Genomic DNA, 17,222 nt, shown 5'->3' on the forward strand with positions numbered 1-17,222 from the left:
CACGGCGAGGCTCGCGGCCCCCGGCGAGGCTCGGGCTCGCGGATCCGGGCGGCTCGAAGCTCGCCCGGCCATGGCGAGCTCGGGCTCGCGGGATGGCGAGCCCGAGCTCGCCCGCCTGGGCGAGGCTCGGCCTCACCGGCGCGGCAACGCGAGCCTCGCCTTGGCCGGGCGAGCTCGTCGCCTGTTGCCATCCGGCAGCCCGAGTCGCCATGGCCGGGCGGCTCGGTCAATTTGGCCGGGCGACGCCGAGATGGACGCCTCTCGGCCGGACTGGCGAGCCCGAGCCTCGACGGCCGGTCGCCGGCCATGGCCGAGGCCGGGCGACCGGCCAAAGAAAAATAAGAAAAAAAAAGAAAAGAAGAAGAGAAGAAGAAGAGAGAGAAGTACAATTGTGCGGAGAAACAAGATTTAGAACTAAATTAACCACTTTTTACGAAAAAAGTTTGCCTTAGTAATTCTCCCCAGGAATTTTCTATCGCTGTTTTATGCATAGGGCATTGCATCATGACTAGACACCGAGCTCACCCTTTACAGGACGTATTTGTATTTGCAGCTTTGAATACCTAATTAGCAAAACTAAATTTCTAAAATGTATTAGACATTGGTATATAAAAATTAACCTCACACTAGAAGATTACAACAGCATAATAAATTCGGAAAATTAACTATGAGACAGAAAAGTAAGACCTCAATAGTAAGAAGACAAGTTAATCAGATCTATTTTGTTATTACCTCCTTCCTAGCATGCGGCATTTGAGATTAATGCGTTTTAAACATCCAATTTGCACCGGTGTGTCAGAAGAGTTGTGGTTTTCTTCTGGGCATGTGTCAAGGAGTGTAGAAATGTTGGACAACAAACGTTTGAAGGAGTGAAGTACTAAATTTAATCACGCAGCATCATCTTTTCACCCTTGCTTGACGCTGTAGTTATTGAGGAATAAGACGTGCACTAAAAGCTCCCATAGCTGTTCTCCACCAGAGGATTGTTTAGTAAGATTGAAAAATAGGGTGCAATTAGCACGACAGGCCACTGCAGAATGACGCTTTGACGGTCAAAGGCCAGTCATAAAAAAAATTATTGAGGAAATCGGTAGGCTTTCTCAACCGGTTTTAATTTTTTACTCATTGTTTCCTTCTTTTTCTTCTTCTTTTTTGACTTCTATGTTTCCTTATTGTACGCTTAAATTGAGAGACAAATTATAAGAGGGCCCACGAAATCAATCTTATTGACTATAAAGAAAGACAGTATAAATTATTTGCTAAAATTAAAATAATTACAAGTAGAAAAATATGGTCACTTATTAAAAATAATTTGTCAATGTCATTATATAGATCTATTAAATTTAAAATATGAAAAAACACTTGAAACATTGACATCACAACTAATAATGAAATTATTGTGCAAAGAAATTACTTCTAATTTCTTTCGTTCAAAGCAAATTGTCCTAGAAGGACTTCCGCCAACCTAAAATTCAATGATAATGATTTTTTTTAACCCAGGGAAGCATACGAGGAGGACTAGTTCCCTATTTTTGGAACCAAGACCACTTGGTCCAAGGACTAGATCAAACCAACCAATCTGGTCCAATTATCGAGTGGTTCAATAGAACCGATGTATTCACATATATTGGCTGAAAGTTTTGGATCAATTGAATTACCAATCTATGTCACAATTCGAAATTGAGATTTTGTCCAAGATTTGTGAAGAAGGCTAAGGTATGACAGGGTCATGATTGTAGGGGCATGCTTGAAAAAAGAAGGTTTGTGTGGATTTTTTTTTTTCCATAAATGACTAACTCACAAATTTAAGGAATATAAAAGTAAGCATGGAGGTAAAATCGGTGAATCTCATAGGAAAAGAAAGAACGTAAAATAAATAAATGAAGACAAAAGTGCCAAATTTGGCAACAATATGAAAGAAACAATGATTTGCTTCGTCATCGGACAAAAGTGCCAAATTTGGTCAGAATCGTCATGTCCTGAACCACGCCCGGATTGGTTACCAGGGAAGGCTTCACGGGGATCTGAGGTGGGACCCTAACCCGAAAAGGGCTTGGCCGGGTTTCCCAATGGGACCGCTATCCCATACTACTCTCCCCTCACTTGCCTGTAAATGGCTTGTGAGGAGAGTCCCAGGATGACGTCCAGACTAACTCATAAATTTAAGGAATATAAAAGTAAGCATGGAGGTAAAATCGGTGAATCTCATAGGAAAAGAAAGAACGTAAAATAAATAAATAAGCAGAAGACAAAAGTGCCAAATTTGGCAACAATATGAAAGAAACAATGATTTGCTTCGTCATTTGGAATAAGTGAGGCATGAGAGAAGATTAGTGTTTAGGTTTACACTTACTTTGTTATGAAATAAAAATAAAAACTGGTCCAATTCCTGCTGATTCCTACCTTGGAATTGGAAACTGAATTGGAAATCATTTTAATATGGAATGAGAACTAGATTGATGCCCCTAGAACTGCCCAAAATCAACCAGTTCGGTTTGATCTAGGCTATTCTCGGTTTAGGCAATACCATGTGCTCACCCCAAAATGGTTAGCCAATCTTTTTCCAAAAATAAATGTTGAAAATGTAAGTGGTAAATTTTAAATGCTGATAACCTTAAGTGCCGAAAATAGATACAAGATCTCATTTGGTGATAATCGCATATTAATAGCTGTATATTAAATTTTTATTTTTTTACCAAAGATAGAAGAATGAGTATTACCGATGGATTTTAGCAATGTATTCGCAATATTCTAAATCAAGTGGTGAAAACCAAAAGTTCAGCACTTAATGAGATTAATCATGCTTGACGACCTCATGTAGAATCCACTTAAATGATTCAATTAAGTAACAACTCAACTCGGTAGTAAGAAAGGGGCTATTAAATTTATTTAACAGAATAATAATGCAAGTAATTAAAATCTTACCAAACAAATCGACAAATGTTGATATTTTTCTATATTCGGTAAGAAATCGACACTATTCAGCTATTGATTTTTAATGTCATAAAATGACTTTTCAATTATATTTTCAACACTTCAGATTATCAACACAAAATGTTTAGTATTTAAATTTCCAGTACCTAATTTTTAAATTTTACTAAGCAGGACCTAACGCCAAATGCCTAATTAAGGTTATGAAACAAGTTTCAATGAAATCAGCTGCATTTTCCAATTTCCAGCTCATAATTTGGGTGACCAACCAATTCTTAATTTTGGATGAGTTAAATTCAAGATCATATATTTTCTATCAAATCTCAACCGTACATTTGAAAGATATCTACAGTTAAGCAAATAGGATCCATTTCTCTTTAGTTTCAGTTAATTGGAACTTTCATTCAAAGAGCTGAAAAAGATTAAATGAAATCAGTCAGATGCTTGTCGCCCGACCATCCTAATTTTAAATAGCCTCGAATGAATTGGACGAACCATACCATCCATAAAAATAAAAAAAAAACTCTTAGTGGGTTTTCTTTGAAAATCATTAATCAATCGTTCGAAATGGACAGATACCATATTCAAATTTACTCGAGGATAACTAGATAACTGGAGGCCGTACATTGTTAACCATAACGTTAGCAGCAACCCTCGTGAATCGTAAGGAATAAAATTTCGATGCGAAGCCAGCATTCATCACCAGCAAGGCAGCAACCGATCGTATCGTTTTCTCCCTAAATCACACGGCGGTCTCCACCCGAAGCTCCCGTGCTCTCGCGAACACCCGACCAAAGCCCCGCGAACGCGCCTAAAATCCCTTCCCCAACGTTCCAAAAAGATTTCGTGCCCCCCACCCAAAAAAAGAAAAATTCCCGAAAAGAGAATTTTCGCAGCTGGGGCCCCACCCCGGCCCCCAATTTTTCCCTCCTTCCGTAAAAGAAAATCCCCGAAAATTTTCCGCATTCCCGCTCATCTTTCAAACTTCGCTTCCCCAAAATCGAGGGAAAGATAATAGAAGAAGAGCAGCAGCTGCCCTTTCTTCTCCCCTCTCCTTCTTCCCCTGCCTCCCTCCCTCCCTCGCATCCGTCGCTTCCCGCCGCCGCTGCCGCCGCCGCCGCCGGCCGACCTCTCTCTCTCACTCTCTGTCTCTCTGACTTCCCCCGCGGCCGCCGGCGACAATGCCAAGCAAGAGGAAATCGGGGGCCGGAGCTGCTTCCGCGTCCGCCAAGCGGGGCAAGGGGAGAAGCCCAAGGAGGCGCCGCCGGTGGAGTTGGTGGTGGATGAGGAGCAGCCGCAGCAGCTGCAGCTCGACGAAAAGTTGGATGCCGCCTGCGAAGCGCCGGCCAAGCCGGCCAAGAAGAGCGTCCCCCCGACGAGGGCTAGTGCCGAGGAGGAGGAGGAGAAGTCGGAGTGCCGGGTCGTTGGGGCTCCGATTCGCAACGAGGAAGCTCGCCAGAAATGGCCAAAGCGATACCTTGGTGCCGGCAAGGTAGTCTCTCTTGTGTTTTTTTCTTTTTATTCGTTTCCTCTCGAATCTTGATTCAGCTCGGCGGCTTGTCGTTGGGTTTTGGCGCTGGTTTGTTTCTGCTTGTTGAAAAGTGTTTCTTCAGGGGGGGTTCGGAATGCGGTCTTAGTTAGTGTGCTGCGAAGGTGGCTGCATATGCATGATTTGGGAATTGTTGGTAGGTCCATTGGAGTTAGCAGAGCTACGTGGATGTTATTGAGCTGAGCTCATTAGGGAAATTACACCAAGAATTGATTAGAAATACTGTCGATAATATATGCGGAAAAAGAGAACGCGTGGGTTGGGTTAGAAATGATACTGCTGCACCTGCAGCTAATGCCTTGAGCTAAATGTAGTGCCCGGAATTGAGCCTTTTTTCGTCTGTAAGTGTGCTGAAAATTAATACCTGATGTATTACAGGGCAAAAAGGACTGTCTTTTTGAAGTATTCAACGGAGTGGCATACTATTGTTCAGTGTATTTAGGTTTTGATCGAACTCCCTAGTTACAATCTTTAGGCAGATATTTTATGGAACTTGACGCTTCTATATTAATGTGCAAGGCATACAGGAGACGATAAGAGTATATGAAGGTTAAAACCTTAACAAGCTTGTTAAAAATTGAAAATGGCCCCCTTAGATCCTTAGTATTGTTTACAGGCTGTTGATCTCTTTTCTCCCCTGTTGAACTGCTTTAAAGGAATTTTTGCATCTAAGGTTATGTAGAGATAGAAAAGCTTCCATTTTTTTTTTTTTTTGGCAATCTAGTCTTGTATTTCTACTATTAGAGAAGGATGTTTAGAGAATAAATGATTTTAGCAGTTTGAATCGCTTAGATTCTGCACCTTCAAAATGTGTTATCCCTATATTTTGGTCGCTCTTGCATTTTGTCAGATGCTCTCATCCATTGTTATCTAAACTTTAAAGATTTGAATCATTAGATATATGAGGCATCTACGATTTGTAGATGGTATTGAAGCTTATTTCTGATGAAGCTTTGAATTCCCAAATAGCTCGTTAAGGTGCTTTGTCATCATTTCCTTGGTGCAAGTATTGATCCTTTAATCTGGAGGATAATTAGCTAAACTAAACTAGCTAACTAAGCAATCTCATTTGTTCATGGCAGGAGAGTAGGTCAAAACACAGGAACCCTTGCACTTGTTTAAGAAATAATTAGTCTCAAGCCAATGACCTTTGCTGTGTCAAGTTCACATTCCAGCTATCTAGTGTGTGGAGAAATAATATAAATATCATACAATGTCATCTACTTAAAGGCAATGAACCCTTACTGCCATTTTACATTGCCGCACATAAGATCATTGACTTGCAATTTCTTTCGTTGCTTTGAATATTCCTTCTGCTGATATTAATCTTTTATTATGTTATTCGTGTTGATATATTGCCATGGTGCCTCTTCTATCTTGCAGAAGAAAAAGGTGGTCAGTGTAAACGGCAATAAAGAGTAAGACTAGATTTGAATACCTGCTTATTTTTTCTGAGATAGGTTGATCTTCGTTTCCTTGTCAACAATATTATTTCCTAGACGTTGTAATACTGCATTTCATCTTAAGAGGGGATAACTCTGAAGAAATTATACAAGCCAAGTGCCACTATAAGAAGGCTAATGTCGATGGGGTTTTCTATGATATTGGTGATGATGCCTATGTGAAGGTGAGTTATTAAATATTTCTTTCCAAAATTGCAACTACACATATTTTGCAATCATATGGCATTGGGCTAGTGGAATAAAAGGTTTATCTAAAGAAACAAATTTTGATCTAGCAATGGTTTTATTATAGCTTCAACGACTACTTTTTCTTGCTAGTTTGAAATTGCATTGATGTGAAATGATTTAAAGGATTCTACTTATGGTTGTATTATATGACTATGCTAAAACATTTTATGCATCAATCTTGTACTTGATATGGATGTAAGTGATGCATTTTTGTTTGAAGTGTCATTCAAATGTTGTCTGAATCAAGGGAGTAATGTGGCAGATTCTGTGACGATTGACATGACAATTGGGGTGTGCTAGTCTCATGCAAAGATGATTTACATCTCTAGAATACCATAGATTGCCATTGGCAACACAATTGCATAAAGCTTGAATTGCACACTCTAAATCTAAGTTGTCTAGGTTATTATTCATTTTTTATGTTATTTGCATCATCAAAGATGAGATGTAGCATTTTCATTTGGTGTAAACCTTTCAATGCATGTTGCTCGTACTTTTCTTTTTCGGGATAATAAGGGAATTGTATTGGGAGGACTGGTTCCCAATTTTTGGGACTCAAGACCGTCTAGTCCGGTCCAGTTCCATTTCATGGCACCGATCACATAGCAAAAAAATAATAATTTAAAAGTAAAAAAATACTATAGTTTTTACTATTTTTAGGGTTTATTGCCATTTTTGAGAAATTAAAAAATGTATTTAAAAAAAAGAGTTGGTCTGGTCCACTCCGGTCTGGTTCCCCTTTGGAATCGGGAACCAAACTGATCCATTTGGGAATTGGACCAAATCGGCTGGTCCTGGTGGTTCCTGGTTTGAGCGGTCCAACATGCTCACCCCTACGGGATAAGTAAAAGGGTTGGAAGGAGTGATCAGCGTGTGTTGCTTGCACCTAGGCTCTATCAATAGGTTGGTTGGAAATAATTGACCCATCTAGTTAAGTTATATTGATGAAGTATATGCAGCATCAAACTCACAAGTTTGTTCATAGATGACTTAAGCTTTCAGTAAAATTTTGCCTTGATGTAATTAAAGTGTTTTAAAGGTACTGGTTTTTAAATTCTCTTAGATTGTACTAGAAATATGGTAATATATGGAAAAAACTATGATTAGTACTGAAGTTGTTTTCATTCATCAGCCATACACGTCTCATATTCTTGGTCCACATGGCTAAGATGATTTTGTCTCTATGTTTTGTATGGAAAAAACTGTGATTAGTACTAAAGTTATTTTCATTCATTAGCCATACACGTCTCATATTCTTGGTCCACATGGCTGAGATGATTTCTTCTCTATGTTTTGAACTTTGGCTAAGAATGTGTAGGGCTCCACAATCGTTTGACTTGGAAGATGATGTACTTTCTAGCTAAAGGATCTAATCTAGGTTTTGACTTTGTCTTTCTTCCTCTTCACTTTCACTAGGATTTTGTAAAGGAGGCTGGAATCTTAGGATTGTCTCACATAGTTGGAGAGTTCGGCAGTTGCAAAGTCAAAAGTTTTCTGACTTTTGTTGAACTGAATGTTACCATTGAAATGCATCAAACTTCCAATTACTTAATTGGACCGAGTTCTACACAATCTTCTCCTTTAGTGACTTAAAATTACTTAACCAGACTGAGTTCTATGCAATCTTCTCCTTCAGATGCTAAAACTAAAATTGCTAAGCCGTGATTTTAGTACACTTATTGAAGCTTTGATTCTATATTCTAGGATTGTAATTTTCTGTATGAACTTCATATTGCGATTGGAAATTTGTTTGTTGGCTAATTTCATATGTATTCCTCAGCTTTTGGTCCATTTGAGGGAGCCTTGATACCAAAGTACTTCAACCATGTGAAAATATCTATAATGGCTTAGTAGCTAATTGTAAATCGACATTTATGAATTATGATACCACTATAAAAACTTCATTGATGACCTTTTTTCGCACTTAACTTAGGCTGGGGAAGGGGAGGACAACTATATCTGTAAGATTGTGGAATTGTTTGAGGCAGTCGATGGCTCACTTCACTTTTGTGCGCAATGGTATTACAGAGCTCGAGATACAGTAAGTATGTTTATAATCATTTGTTATTCTCTTAGCGGCTTTATGATTATCTTATGTTAAGTTCTTTATTTGTAATAGGTCATCAAGCAGTTGTCCTACCTTATCGATGACAAGCGTGTATTCTTCTCAGAAATACGTGATGACAATCCTTTAGAATGCCTTGTTGAGAAGTTAAACATTGCTCGAGTGCCTCTCGATGTATGTTTAACCCTAGTTTCTTCAAATTAAATCTTTCTTAGTGACTACACATCAGTAATTTGCTTCTGATTTGTAGGTTAATTTGGATGCAAAAAGAGCGGCAATTCCGCCATGTGACTATTATTGTGATACCTTGTATCTACTGCCTTACTCAACATTCAAACACTTACCTATAGGTATGCTTTTCTTCTTGGATAACTTTGTTCCCATACTATTTTCTCATTAATCAGATAAAAACATGATTGGATATCCATAATTATTGTTGCATTTGTTTTATTTTTTGTTGGGATAGTATCTAATGTCTGATTTTATGTTGTAGATCAAAAGGTCGATGGTTGTGAGACTTCATCAACCATTTCAAGTGATGATGTTGATATGGCTGGTTCAACATCCGAGGTGAATTCCAAGGAGATTTCCCAGAAGAATAACAAGGGGGAGGTGACATTACTAGATATGTATTCTGGTTGTGGTGCGATGTCCACAGGTTTATGTCTTGGAGCAAATCTTTCTGGTTTGAATCTTGTCACGGTATGCATTTCTTAAACTTTTGTCTTAGAAAAAGGTTAGTATGCACAACTAATGCATTCTTGATGTCATTTATTCATAGAGATGGGCTGTCGACATGAACGAACATGCATGCAATAGTTTGAAACTAAACCACCCGGAGACAGAGGTATGGCCTTTCTTTTTGGCTGATGAATGTATTAATTTTGCCAATCCGCATATTTTCTGACAGCATTGTACTGTTGTCTGTTATTGTAAAATCAGGTGAGGAATGAGTCTGCAGAAGATTTCCTCATGCTGTTGAAGGAGTGGCAGAAATTGTGCATGCAATTTAACCTCATTAAAAGTGATGGTCAGCAGCTGCCATATTCTGATTTATTTAGCGTGGACGATGGAACAAGCAATGAGGAGGGAGATAGTGACGATGATGATGGGGGAAGTGATGGCGAGGTGTTTGAAGTAGAGAAAGTTCTAGCAATTTGTTATGGTGATCCCAAAGAGAAGGGAGACAAAGCATTGTATTTCAAGGTACTTAAAATATTGAATTTAACTTGACAAATTTGGACATTTATTATTTCACAGCTTCATCCATTTTTTTTTGTCCTTCATTTATGCATAGTACTTAGAATGCAAACCTTTCCGTTCTAGTCGATTCTTAGTATACAGCAATGGTAGGTTGTTGATGAATTTGGTGTTTATTAGTTCTTTATATATGTCTCACAACCCCATTTATGTTTATATATGGATGTATATGTCGTAATTTGATGAAGATGCTTTTTTGTGTACTTTAGCATGTGATTATTATTTTGCATAACCCTGTCATAGCATGTGGTTCTTTTCTAGGCTTTAAATTATTTTGAGCCTCGTCATTTGGTTGCAGGTTTCATGGAAAGGCTATGGTCCTGATGAGGACACTTGGGAGCCAATTGATGGTTTATGGTAGGCACAATGATAAAAATGAACTTGGTATGAAAATCCTATGTACTGTATCTCTAACATCGAGTCTTTGTTCCAGCAACTGTTGCGAAAAACTAAAGGATTTCGTCGTTGAAGGTCACAAATCAAAGATTTTGCCTTTGCCTGTGAGTTTTTCATTCCAGTGATTTTTATTTTTGCATCTTGTCGTGTATCCTCTATATGAACCTACTCAATGATGACCTCTGCATACACTTTACTGGAGAAGCCTTTGATTTAGGAGACTCCTCTCTTTGTTTCATCATTTATTATTTCATACTAGATGTTTCATAGTGAAAACTATTAGTGTGCTCATTGCACTTGATTACAAAGAAACAATCAACTTAAGAGTTCCTTTCCTTGGCTGATTTTTTCAGGGGGATGTACATGTGATCTGTGGTGGACCGCCTTGTCAAGGAATAAGTGGTTTCAACCGTTTTAGAGATAAGGACAATCCTTTGGCTGATGTGAAAAACAAGCAACTTCTCGTGTTTATGGAAGTTGTAGAGTTTTTGAAACCAAGGTTTGTTTTGATGGAGAATGTGGTGGACCTTGTTAAATTTTCTAATGGTTTCTTGGGAAGGTATGCACTTGGTCGTTTAGTGCAAATGAACTATCAAACAAGATTGGGTATGATGGCCGCGGGAGCATATGGGCTTCCTCAATTTAGAATGCGTTGTTTTCTGTGGGGTGCTCGTCCTGGTGAGGTAAACTTTTATACGCATCTATGTTTCAGATAAAGTAGTCTTACACTTGTGTCTGTCTTTGTAATAGTATTCAAAAGAATTTCGCTCATTGGTTTTTATTTGATGCTTTAGAAGTTGCCCCAGTACCCATTGCCAACACATGATGTTGTTGTTAGAGGTGTCATTCCTATAGAATTTGAGGTATGAGTTTTTGTATTATAATGTGTAATTTACTAAATGCGTGGACTAAAATTTCTTTGAACAAAAATCAGATGCACACCGTTGCCTATGATGAGGGCCATTCTTATGAATTGCAAAAGAAATTGCTACTGGAGGATGCAATCTCTGATCTTCCACCTGTATGTATCTTTATCATCCTGGTTTTGTTTTTAAAGCTTTGTTGATTGTAATTTTGATGGATTTCAATTGATTTAGGTTGGAACTCATCATGGAAGAGATGAAATGCCATATGAGAAAGGTCCCCAAACAGATTTTCAACGTTTCATTAGATCAAGTGCAAAAGGTTAATAGCATTCCTTTATTTTCTTGTACATGAAACATTAAATGCCATATGAAGAAGGTTTGCTCCAGTGGCTATTCTTCCAACATAGAAGGGGGAAGTAAGGGGGTTTGAATTTAGATCTTCTCATGGGGAGTTGGGGTGGGGACAATTTAGTTTCAAGTGTGGGTTTCGATTTTCACGTATTGCAAGGAGGCAGGACAAAAGTCTAAGAGTTAGAGTTAGTAGGATAGAATAAGACCGACAAAAAAAAAAAAAAAACTAAGCATCTCAATATGGTGCTATATTTGATTTCAAGTTTTCTAAATGGATACTCTTTAGATGGATGCTAATATATTGTAGCGTAGTTCATGAGTAGATAGAATTGAAAGACATAGTTAGGTGCCATCGTTATACCATCTTTGCTTCAAAAGTCACTTTAACCAGTGGTTTCGTGACAAGCATGAGACTTGGCTTAAATTATAGAAGCTATTAAAAATGAGCATTTTGAAAATTGTGTTGATACAAGATTGATATCCGCGTTGCTTGACGGGCTTTCCCTCTTTTATTGCCTTATACTTTTTCATAGTGCCTTAGAGGCTAGGGTGGCTACTAGTAGGAGTCCATTTAGATGGGGTCTAGTTTAAGGAAAGTGAGCTTAGCGGGATGTTTCTGGTCATAAGATTTATGCATTGAAGCTTTTGCGTGTTTTAGGCTGCTTAACTAAGTTAATTGTTCAATTCTAGTTTTTCCTTCTCTTTCTTTTCTAATCATGAAACTTTTACAGAAATGATGGGGATCACAGACAACTCGGTGGATTCAGGTCGATTACTCTTTGATCATCGACCACTTGAGTTGAATTCAGACGACTATGAACGTGTTTGCCGTATACCAAAGAAAAAGGTAATCTTTTTTTTCTTGATTTCGTAAGAGTCAACATTCTTCTAATCTATTTTAATAACTCTGCTGTTTTGCTGAAAGCTTTGTGAATTTTGTCAAGGGTGCGAATTTTAGGGATTTGCCTGGTGTTCGTGTGCGTCCGGACAACAAAGTTGAATGGGACCCTGATGTTACCAGGGTTTATTTGGACTCCGGGAAGCCATTGGTAAAGATACATCACTTCATACTTCCCTCAGTTTCTTTTTGACAGAATTTTGTTCATACTTCCTAATGACAGTTAGCGTTCTCCCTTTGCAAGTCTTATAATACAATTTCTGTCCCTGCAGGTCCCTGATTATGCAATGACATTTGTGAATGGTTCATCATCAAAGTAAGTGTTAAGGTGCTTATACTTTTAGTTTTTGCAATTTCAGTATTCCAACCTCTTCAAACTATGTAGGCCTTTCGCACGTGTGTGGTGGGATGAAACTGTGCCTACTGTAGTGACTAGAGCAGAACCCCACAACCAGGTATGCTACTTCCCTTGATTAGGGGCAGAGTTCGATTTGGAGATGATTATATGTCCATCATTTAGGGTTTCTACCCTTGTGGTTGTCGAATAATATGGAGTTTCTGATAGTTATATTTTGTCTAACCTCAGTGACCACAACTTGTGTCACTCTATTTTGTTGACAATAAATGTTGTGTAGTTGCTAAATTAGCTTCAATTTTGTTAACTATGATGAGATTTTTATTTTATGAATATTGTTCCAAACATATAAAGCCGTTTCACTGTAAATTTGGTGGTGTTAGGTGAGACTTGGGTTTTTCTTGCTGTATTTCCAGTGTCGTGTCAAAAGTTACCGTCCATTACATCTTTATGCTGAAAAGTCTAGCAAAGAGGAAATTGGTTATTCATGTAATCAGACAACAGTAGATAAGCTATGGCCAATGAATTATTTGATCAACTATGCAGGCGATATTGCATCCCGAGCAAGACAGAGTTTTTACAGTTCGTGAAAATGCAAGACTTCAGGGTTTTCCTGATTATTACAAACTTACTGGGCCCATTAAGGAGAGGTAACTATTTTGATAAATGATGCTACTCTTTGATTCTTCAACTTCACTGAAACCCACAATGTATAAAGGCCATTAATTAAACCTAAATGCACCCCAATTGCACGGGAGTTCTTTATGTATGATTACATCATGTTGTGAGCTGCATAGCATGAATGCCAATAGAGTGTAAATATACTTCCTTGGGTAAGTTGAATATATATTATGAGGTACCAATTATCTTCTTATGTTAGAATTTTTTGGATCAAAGCTGTTATATTATCAGCATGTGTTTTTAGCTTGTTACGCTTTTAAGTTGTGCTGAAGTGAGTGCATGAAGTTCTTATATCTACTGATGCGCTAGATCATAACATCAAGTAGATCATTTATCATCAAGTCCTGAGACAACTTGTGTTGATGTTACCATAATAATAATTTAGTGCCAGAGCTCGGGTACAACGTACACTCCATACAAAGCATTTTCCTTCTGCTCACCAGAACATCTAGAGAGATGCGTAGCCAATGCAGTTGAAATTAGAAATGCAAGCATCCACTAGAAAAAATTCTTACGGATTATGTGCTTCACAATTATATCTACACCTGAGTATTTCTGTGCTTCTGCTCTTACTTTGATTCTCCTATTTTTACCAGGTACATTCAAGTTGGAAATGCAGTTGCAGTTCCTGTAGCTAGAGCGTTGGGATGCGCATTGGCTCAAGCCTTCCAGAAAAGTGCTAATGAAGATCCGTTGTTTCGGTTGCCTGATTTATTTGTCAATAAATTCGAGCAACATTCTTCTGCATCTTCTGAAAATGATGCATAGTTGTACTGTTGTAGAAGTGAATCGTAGGTTATTGAGATTAAATCACAATGATTTGGAGTGGAATCTTCACTCCCAGCTAACAAGGTTATTTCTGAAAGAGACTGCAAAGCTGTGGTCGAAGCGATTGTTTGTTCTCCACAACAAGTTGGAGTGACGCTCAAGTGATATCATCCAAGACATTAGAGAGGTTTTAGGGAAAAAGAATAGTCTCGGCCTCTCAGGCTTGTCTGGACTCAGAGGGAAACAGAGCTGCACATGAATTTGCTTTTAGAAACCCTTCTGTGCTTAGTTTGCTCTGTAATTTTATTTGGTTGGAGGGTGTCTAAATTATCCTCTTTGATGGCTTATGTGAGGACCCTCTGACAGAGTCTTTTCTGTATTTTGTGGAAGCAATTAATTGAATGACTCTCATTTCCTAGCCAAAAAAATAAAGGCATGTTGATTTGCTATTCTTTATCTATATATGCATCAAACTGAGGTCATGCCCTCAGCTAGTGCCACTGCATCATATCAGTGAATATAACACGTTTGAAGCCCAAAAGTGTAATTTTCTCCACCAAACATTAGTTTTATATTTGCATGATAGTATTCAAATTTTTGGTCTTTCAAATATTCAATTGAATTAATTGAACATTTACAGATTGAAAATTTACCATGTTGCACGATGGGCAGGAGATCAAAGACTAGTGGTTCAGTGCACTTGGTCCCTTATCCAAAGGAAGACTACTATATTAAGATTAATGCTTACTTTCAGTTCCTCTATCAGTGAAGAGGCAATTACTTTGGCATTGATTAAGAGAGATTGAAGAAGGTTAACTCAAATTCAATAAAATGAGTGTACACATATCTAGTGCTGGTACACTGCAAAATTTAGATTGCCTAGGTTTCTTGGTAAGTGTCAGAAATAAGCTAGTAAAACGACAGAATTAATTTTTCTACAAAAGTATCAATTCAAATAAACTATTTGGTAAAAGCAGATATTCATGCCTATGCCTGAATTCATCCTCCCTCCTGATCAAGCATGTCCAGCATTTGGTACAACGAGGGTTGCTTGGAACTCCTGTTATTTGGTCGTAAGGACAATGCTTACGGTATCTTAAAGCATGCGATGCTTTTCCTTTTGAAGCAAGCTGACGTGCTTTCTTTGAATATATTTGGACAATAACACAAAAAAAGAAAACAATAAACAAAAAAAGTTGAAAGCTGCTGCAGTCGGGCTTCGTGCACGGTTTGAATTCTGAACTTCAGATTGTGAAATCAAATGTGGTGCAGTTTAGTAGTTAGCTTAGGACCGTCGCTGTGGGAATTGGTCATAAACCTCGATCACTTCGGCATCACTCACCACTGTGTCCCTCAAGAATCGCAGAGGGGCTGTTCTTTGTGGGAACTTGTTTGAAGAAACTCCTCCCGACCTTCATGACAAAAACCGTTAAGTCGCTAATGTCTCACATATAAAAGCGCCGATTGAGAAGTTGGTTACGCAGAAGTGACTTCCAACCTTGGAATCTGAATATGGTAGAGCAAAGGCAATGCATAGCAAAAAGGCATATAAGCCTGCTCTAATAATAAGTCTAAATGAGGTACAAAGCGATGGCAACTTGAAGGAGAGGAGGGAGGTTGCATCCTTTCGGGAAGACTAACCTTTCAGAGACACAAACGGAAGATGGAAAAGAGTTGCAGGGAATGGACTCGATGGAAGAAAAATGTACTAAGCATCCCCTGTAATGGTCGACTTCGACGAGGGCGAAAATAACAATCAAAAGTGGACACCATTAGTTACCCTTCACACATCACACAAAAGAACAAAAAAATTTTAAACCCTGATCGGGAACTGAATATGAAGGTTGAACGCATTCGGTCATTTACAGGCAGGGCAGATATTGAACAGGTATAAAGCTTGTGCAACTGGCTTTGCTTCTGATCCAAATGAAATTGCCATTTTAGAAGGTAGGAACTCGGATCGGAGGGCAGACGAGGGGCATTGGCGGATTGAATTTAGCGAGGCGTCTATTCTTGATTCGCCATTGACGATAAGCAGGCAAGACTAAGGCTATGAACCTCAACCCATTCAAGAGTCCTATCTCCTGTTCAGTCTCATTCAACAGGCTGAGGCCATTAGCTAAACTCCTGACTCTTAGTCAGCATGAGTTCTAGAATGCAAACTCCAAATTTTCACAGCAGTTCAATCATCTTCTCACGTCCGAATCGAACGAAACCACCTACCATCTAAATGAAATCAGGAAATCAAGCCTTGACCAACCTCACGGGAAGGTGTAATTACATTCCTCGAAGAACATTGCATTCAAAATTCGAACTTTTGCCAGCAGGCGAAAGATTAACGAAACTTCAAACCACCGTCACAGGCAGGGCATAAGTTTTTAGCCATGAGCGAAACCGAAACAATCCCGACATCGAGAGCAAGAACGAGCATTCAAAAGGGGTTCAACCGGCGCCGGATTGGGTGCTCGATCGGGCGGCGGCCGCGGAGAGCGGGGGCAATCGCAGCACGGCTTCCTCCGTCTCGATCGGATCCGACCTCAGAATCTACCGAAACAGAAGTCCGAACAAACATCCCCACGTCAATCGCAATGCAAGAAAGAAACCCACGCGAAGGAACAACGCACTCAAGACGAGAGAGAGAGAGAGAGATACGGGGTCTTGGAGGACGGGCTTCGTGTCGTCCGCAGCTCGTCTGAAGCTGGGCTTGGGGCGAGGGATCCGCTCCTTCCCGACGGGGGTCTGGAATTGGGCTCGACGGTCGGCGTCGGCGCCGGCTCCATTGAAATGGACGACGGAGCTTTCGCTGCTCTGTTTCGTCCGGCGATTCTCTTTCTCTCTTTCGAATTTGGTTGAGGAGCGAAGCGGCGGTGCGTTTTTTTCGAATTCCGGAGACGGCGTGTCGGGAGGGAGAGGCGGTGAAAACCAGAGCTCACCGTTTTGGTAACCGAGGATGCCGTTTTAACAACCCAGTCTTGGCAACTGACGAGTTTTTATCCTCGTAACTCAATGAAGAACGCGTCTAAATATGATAAAACAATTTCATTACAAAGTTAAGTCATGTTCTCGAATGGAGATAGTTTAATCGAAGTTATAGTGATAAAGCACATCGATTCCTTCCCGACTTTGCTAATTCTAATGTAGCAAATCTGAATGTAGCATGTCGAGTGCTGAATCGTACCTTGATTGTTTATGTTTGGAAATCTTAAGATTGAGAAATGTTTGCTGGCTACCTGTCTTCCACTTCTTCCCTTTCAAACTTGCTAGGGTCGAGGCACGCGGTAGGCCGTTGCGCACAATTAGGTAACCGCACGTAGAATATGAAATAAGTGGGTATAAGAAAGTGGGAGCAGCTTACAAAATTAAAAGTGGGTGTTTTTTAATAAATTGGGCGGTTGTAAAATAAAGAAAAGA

General features: G+C 39.3%; 1 protein-coding gene across 1 annotated transcript; it reads left to right on the forward strand.

Moving 5' to 3' along the window:
• The first annotated feature begins 2,183 nt into the window (after nucleotides 1–2,183).
• On the forward strand, nucleotides 2,184–14,239 carry LOC104432975 (DNA (cytosine-5)-methyltransferase CMT3). Its single transcript, XM_039307119.1, has 22 exons — nucleotides 2,184–2,189; nucleotides 3,950–4,423; nucleotides 5,864–5,898; nucleotides 6,008–6,107; nucleotides 8,105–8,212; nucleotides 8,291–8,410; nucleotides 8,487–8,586; nucleotides 8,730–8,938; nucleotides 9,018–9,083; nucleotides 9,179–9,442; nucleotides 9,795–9,853; nucleotides 9,930–9,996; nucleotides 10,246–10,575; nucleotides 10,687–10,755; nucleotides 10,827–10,913; nucleotides 10,990–11,077; nucleotides 11,841–11,956; nucleotides 12,054–12,158; nucleotides 12,280–12,323; nucleotides 12,393–12,462; nucleotides 12,909–13,012; nucleotides 13,640–14,239. The coding sequence occupies exons 1-22, from the start codon at nucleotides 2,184–2,186 to the stop codon at nucleotides 13,809–13,811; spliced, it is 2,793 nt and encodes a 930-aa protein (XP_039163053.1). The 3' UTR covers nucleotides 13,812–14,239.
• Nucleotides 14,240–17,222: the final 2,983 nt, after the last annotated feature.

The sequence above is a fragment of the Eucalyptus grandis genome, chromosome 2 (genome assembly GCF_016545825.1).
Source record: "Eucalyptus grandis isolate ANBG69807.140 chromosome 2, ASM1654582v1, whole genome shotgun sequence".
In the NCBI taxonomy this organism is placed as follows: domain Eukaryota; kingdom Viridiplantae; phylum Streptophyta; class Magnoliopsida; order Myrtales; family Myrtaceae; genus Eucalyptus; species Eucalyptus grandis.

What these genes read in the sequence shown, in the direction of transcription:
- LOC104432975 (XM_039307119.1), top strand. An exon ending in ATTCAAACACTTACCTATAG is followed by an intron (nt 8,587 to 8,729) that starts GTATGCTTTTCT and finishes TTTATGTTGTAG; the next exon opens with ATCAAAAGGTCGATGGTTGT. An exon ending in GAGCCAATTGATGGTTTATG is followed by an intron (nt 9,854 to 9,929) that starts GTAGGCACAATG and finishes TCTTTGTTCCAG; the next exon opens with CAACTGTTGCGAAAAACTAA.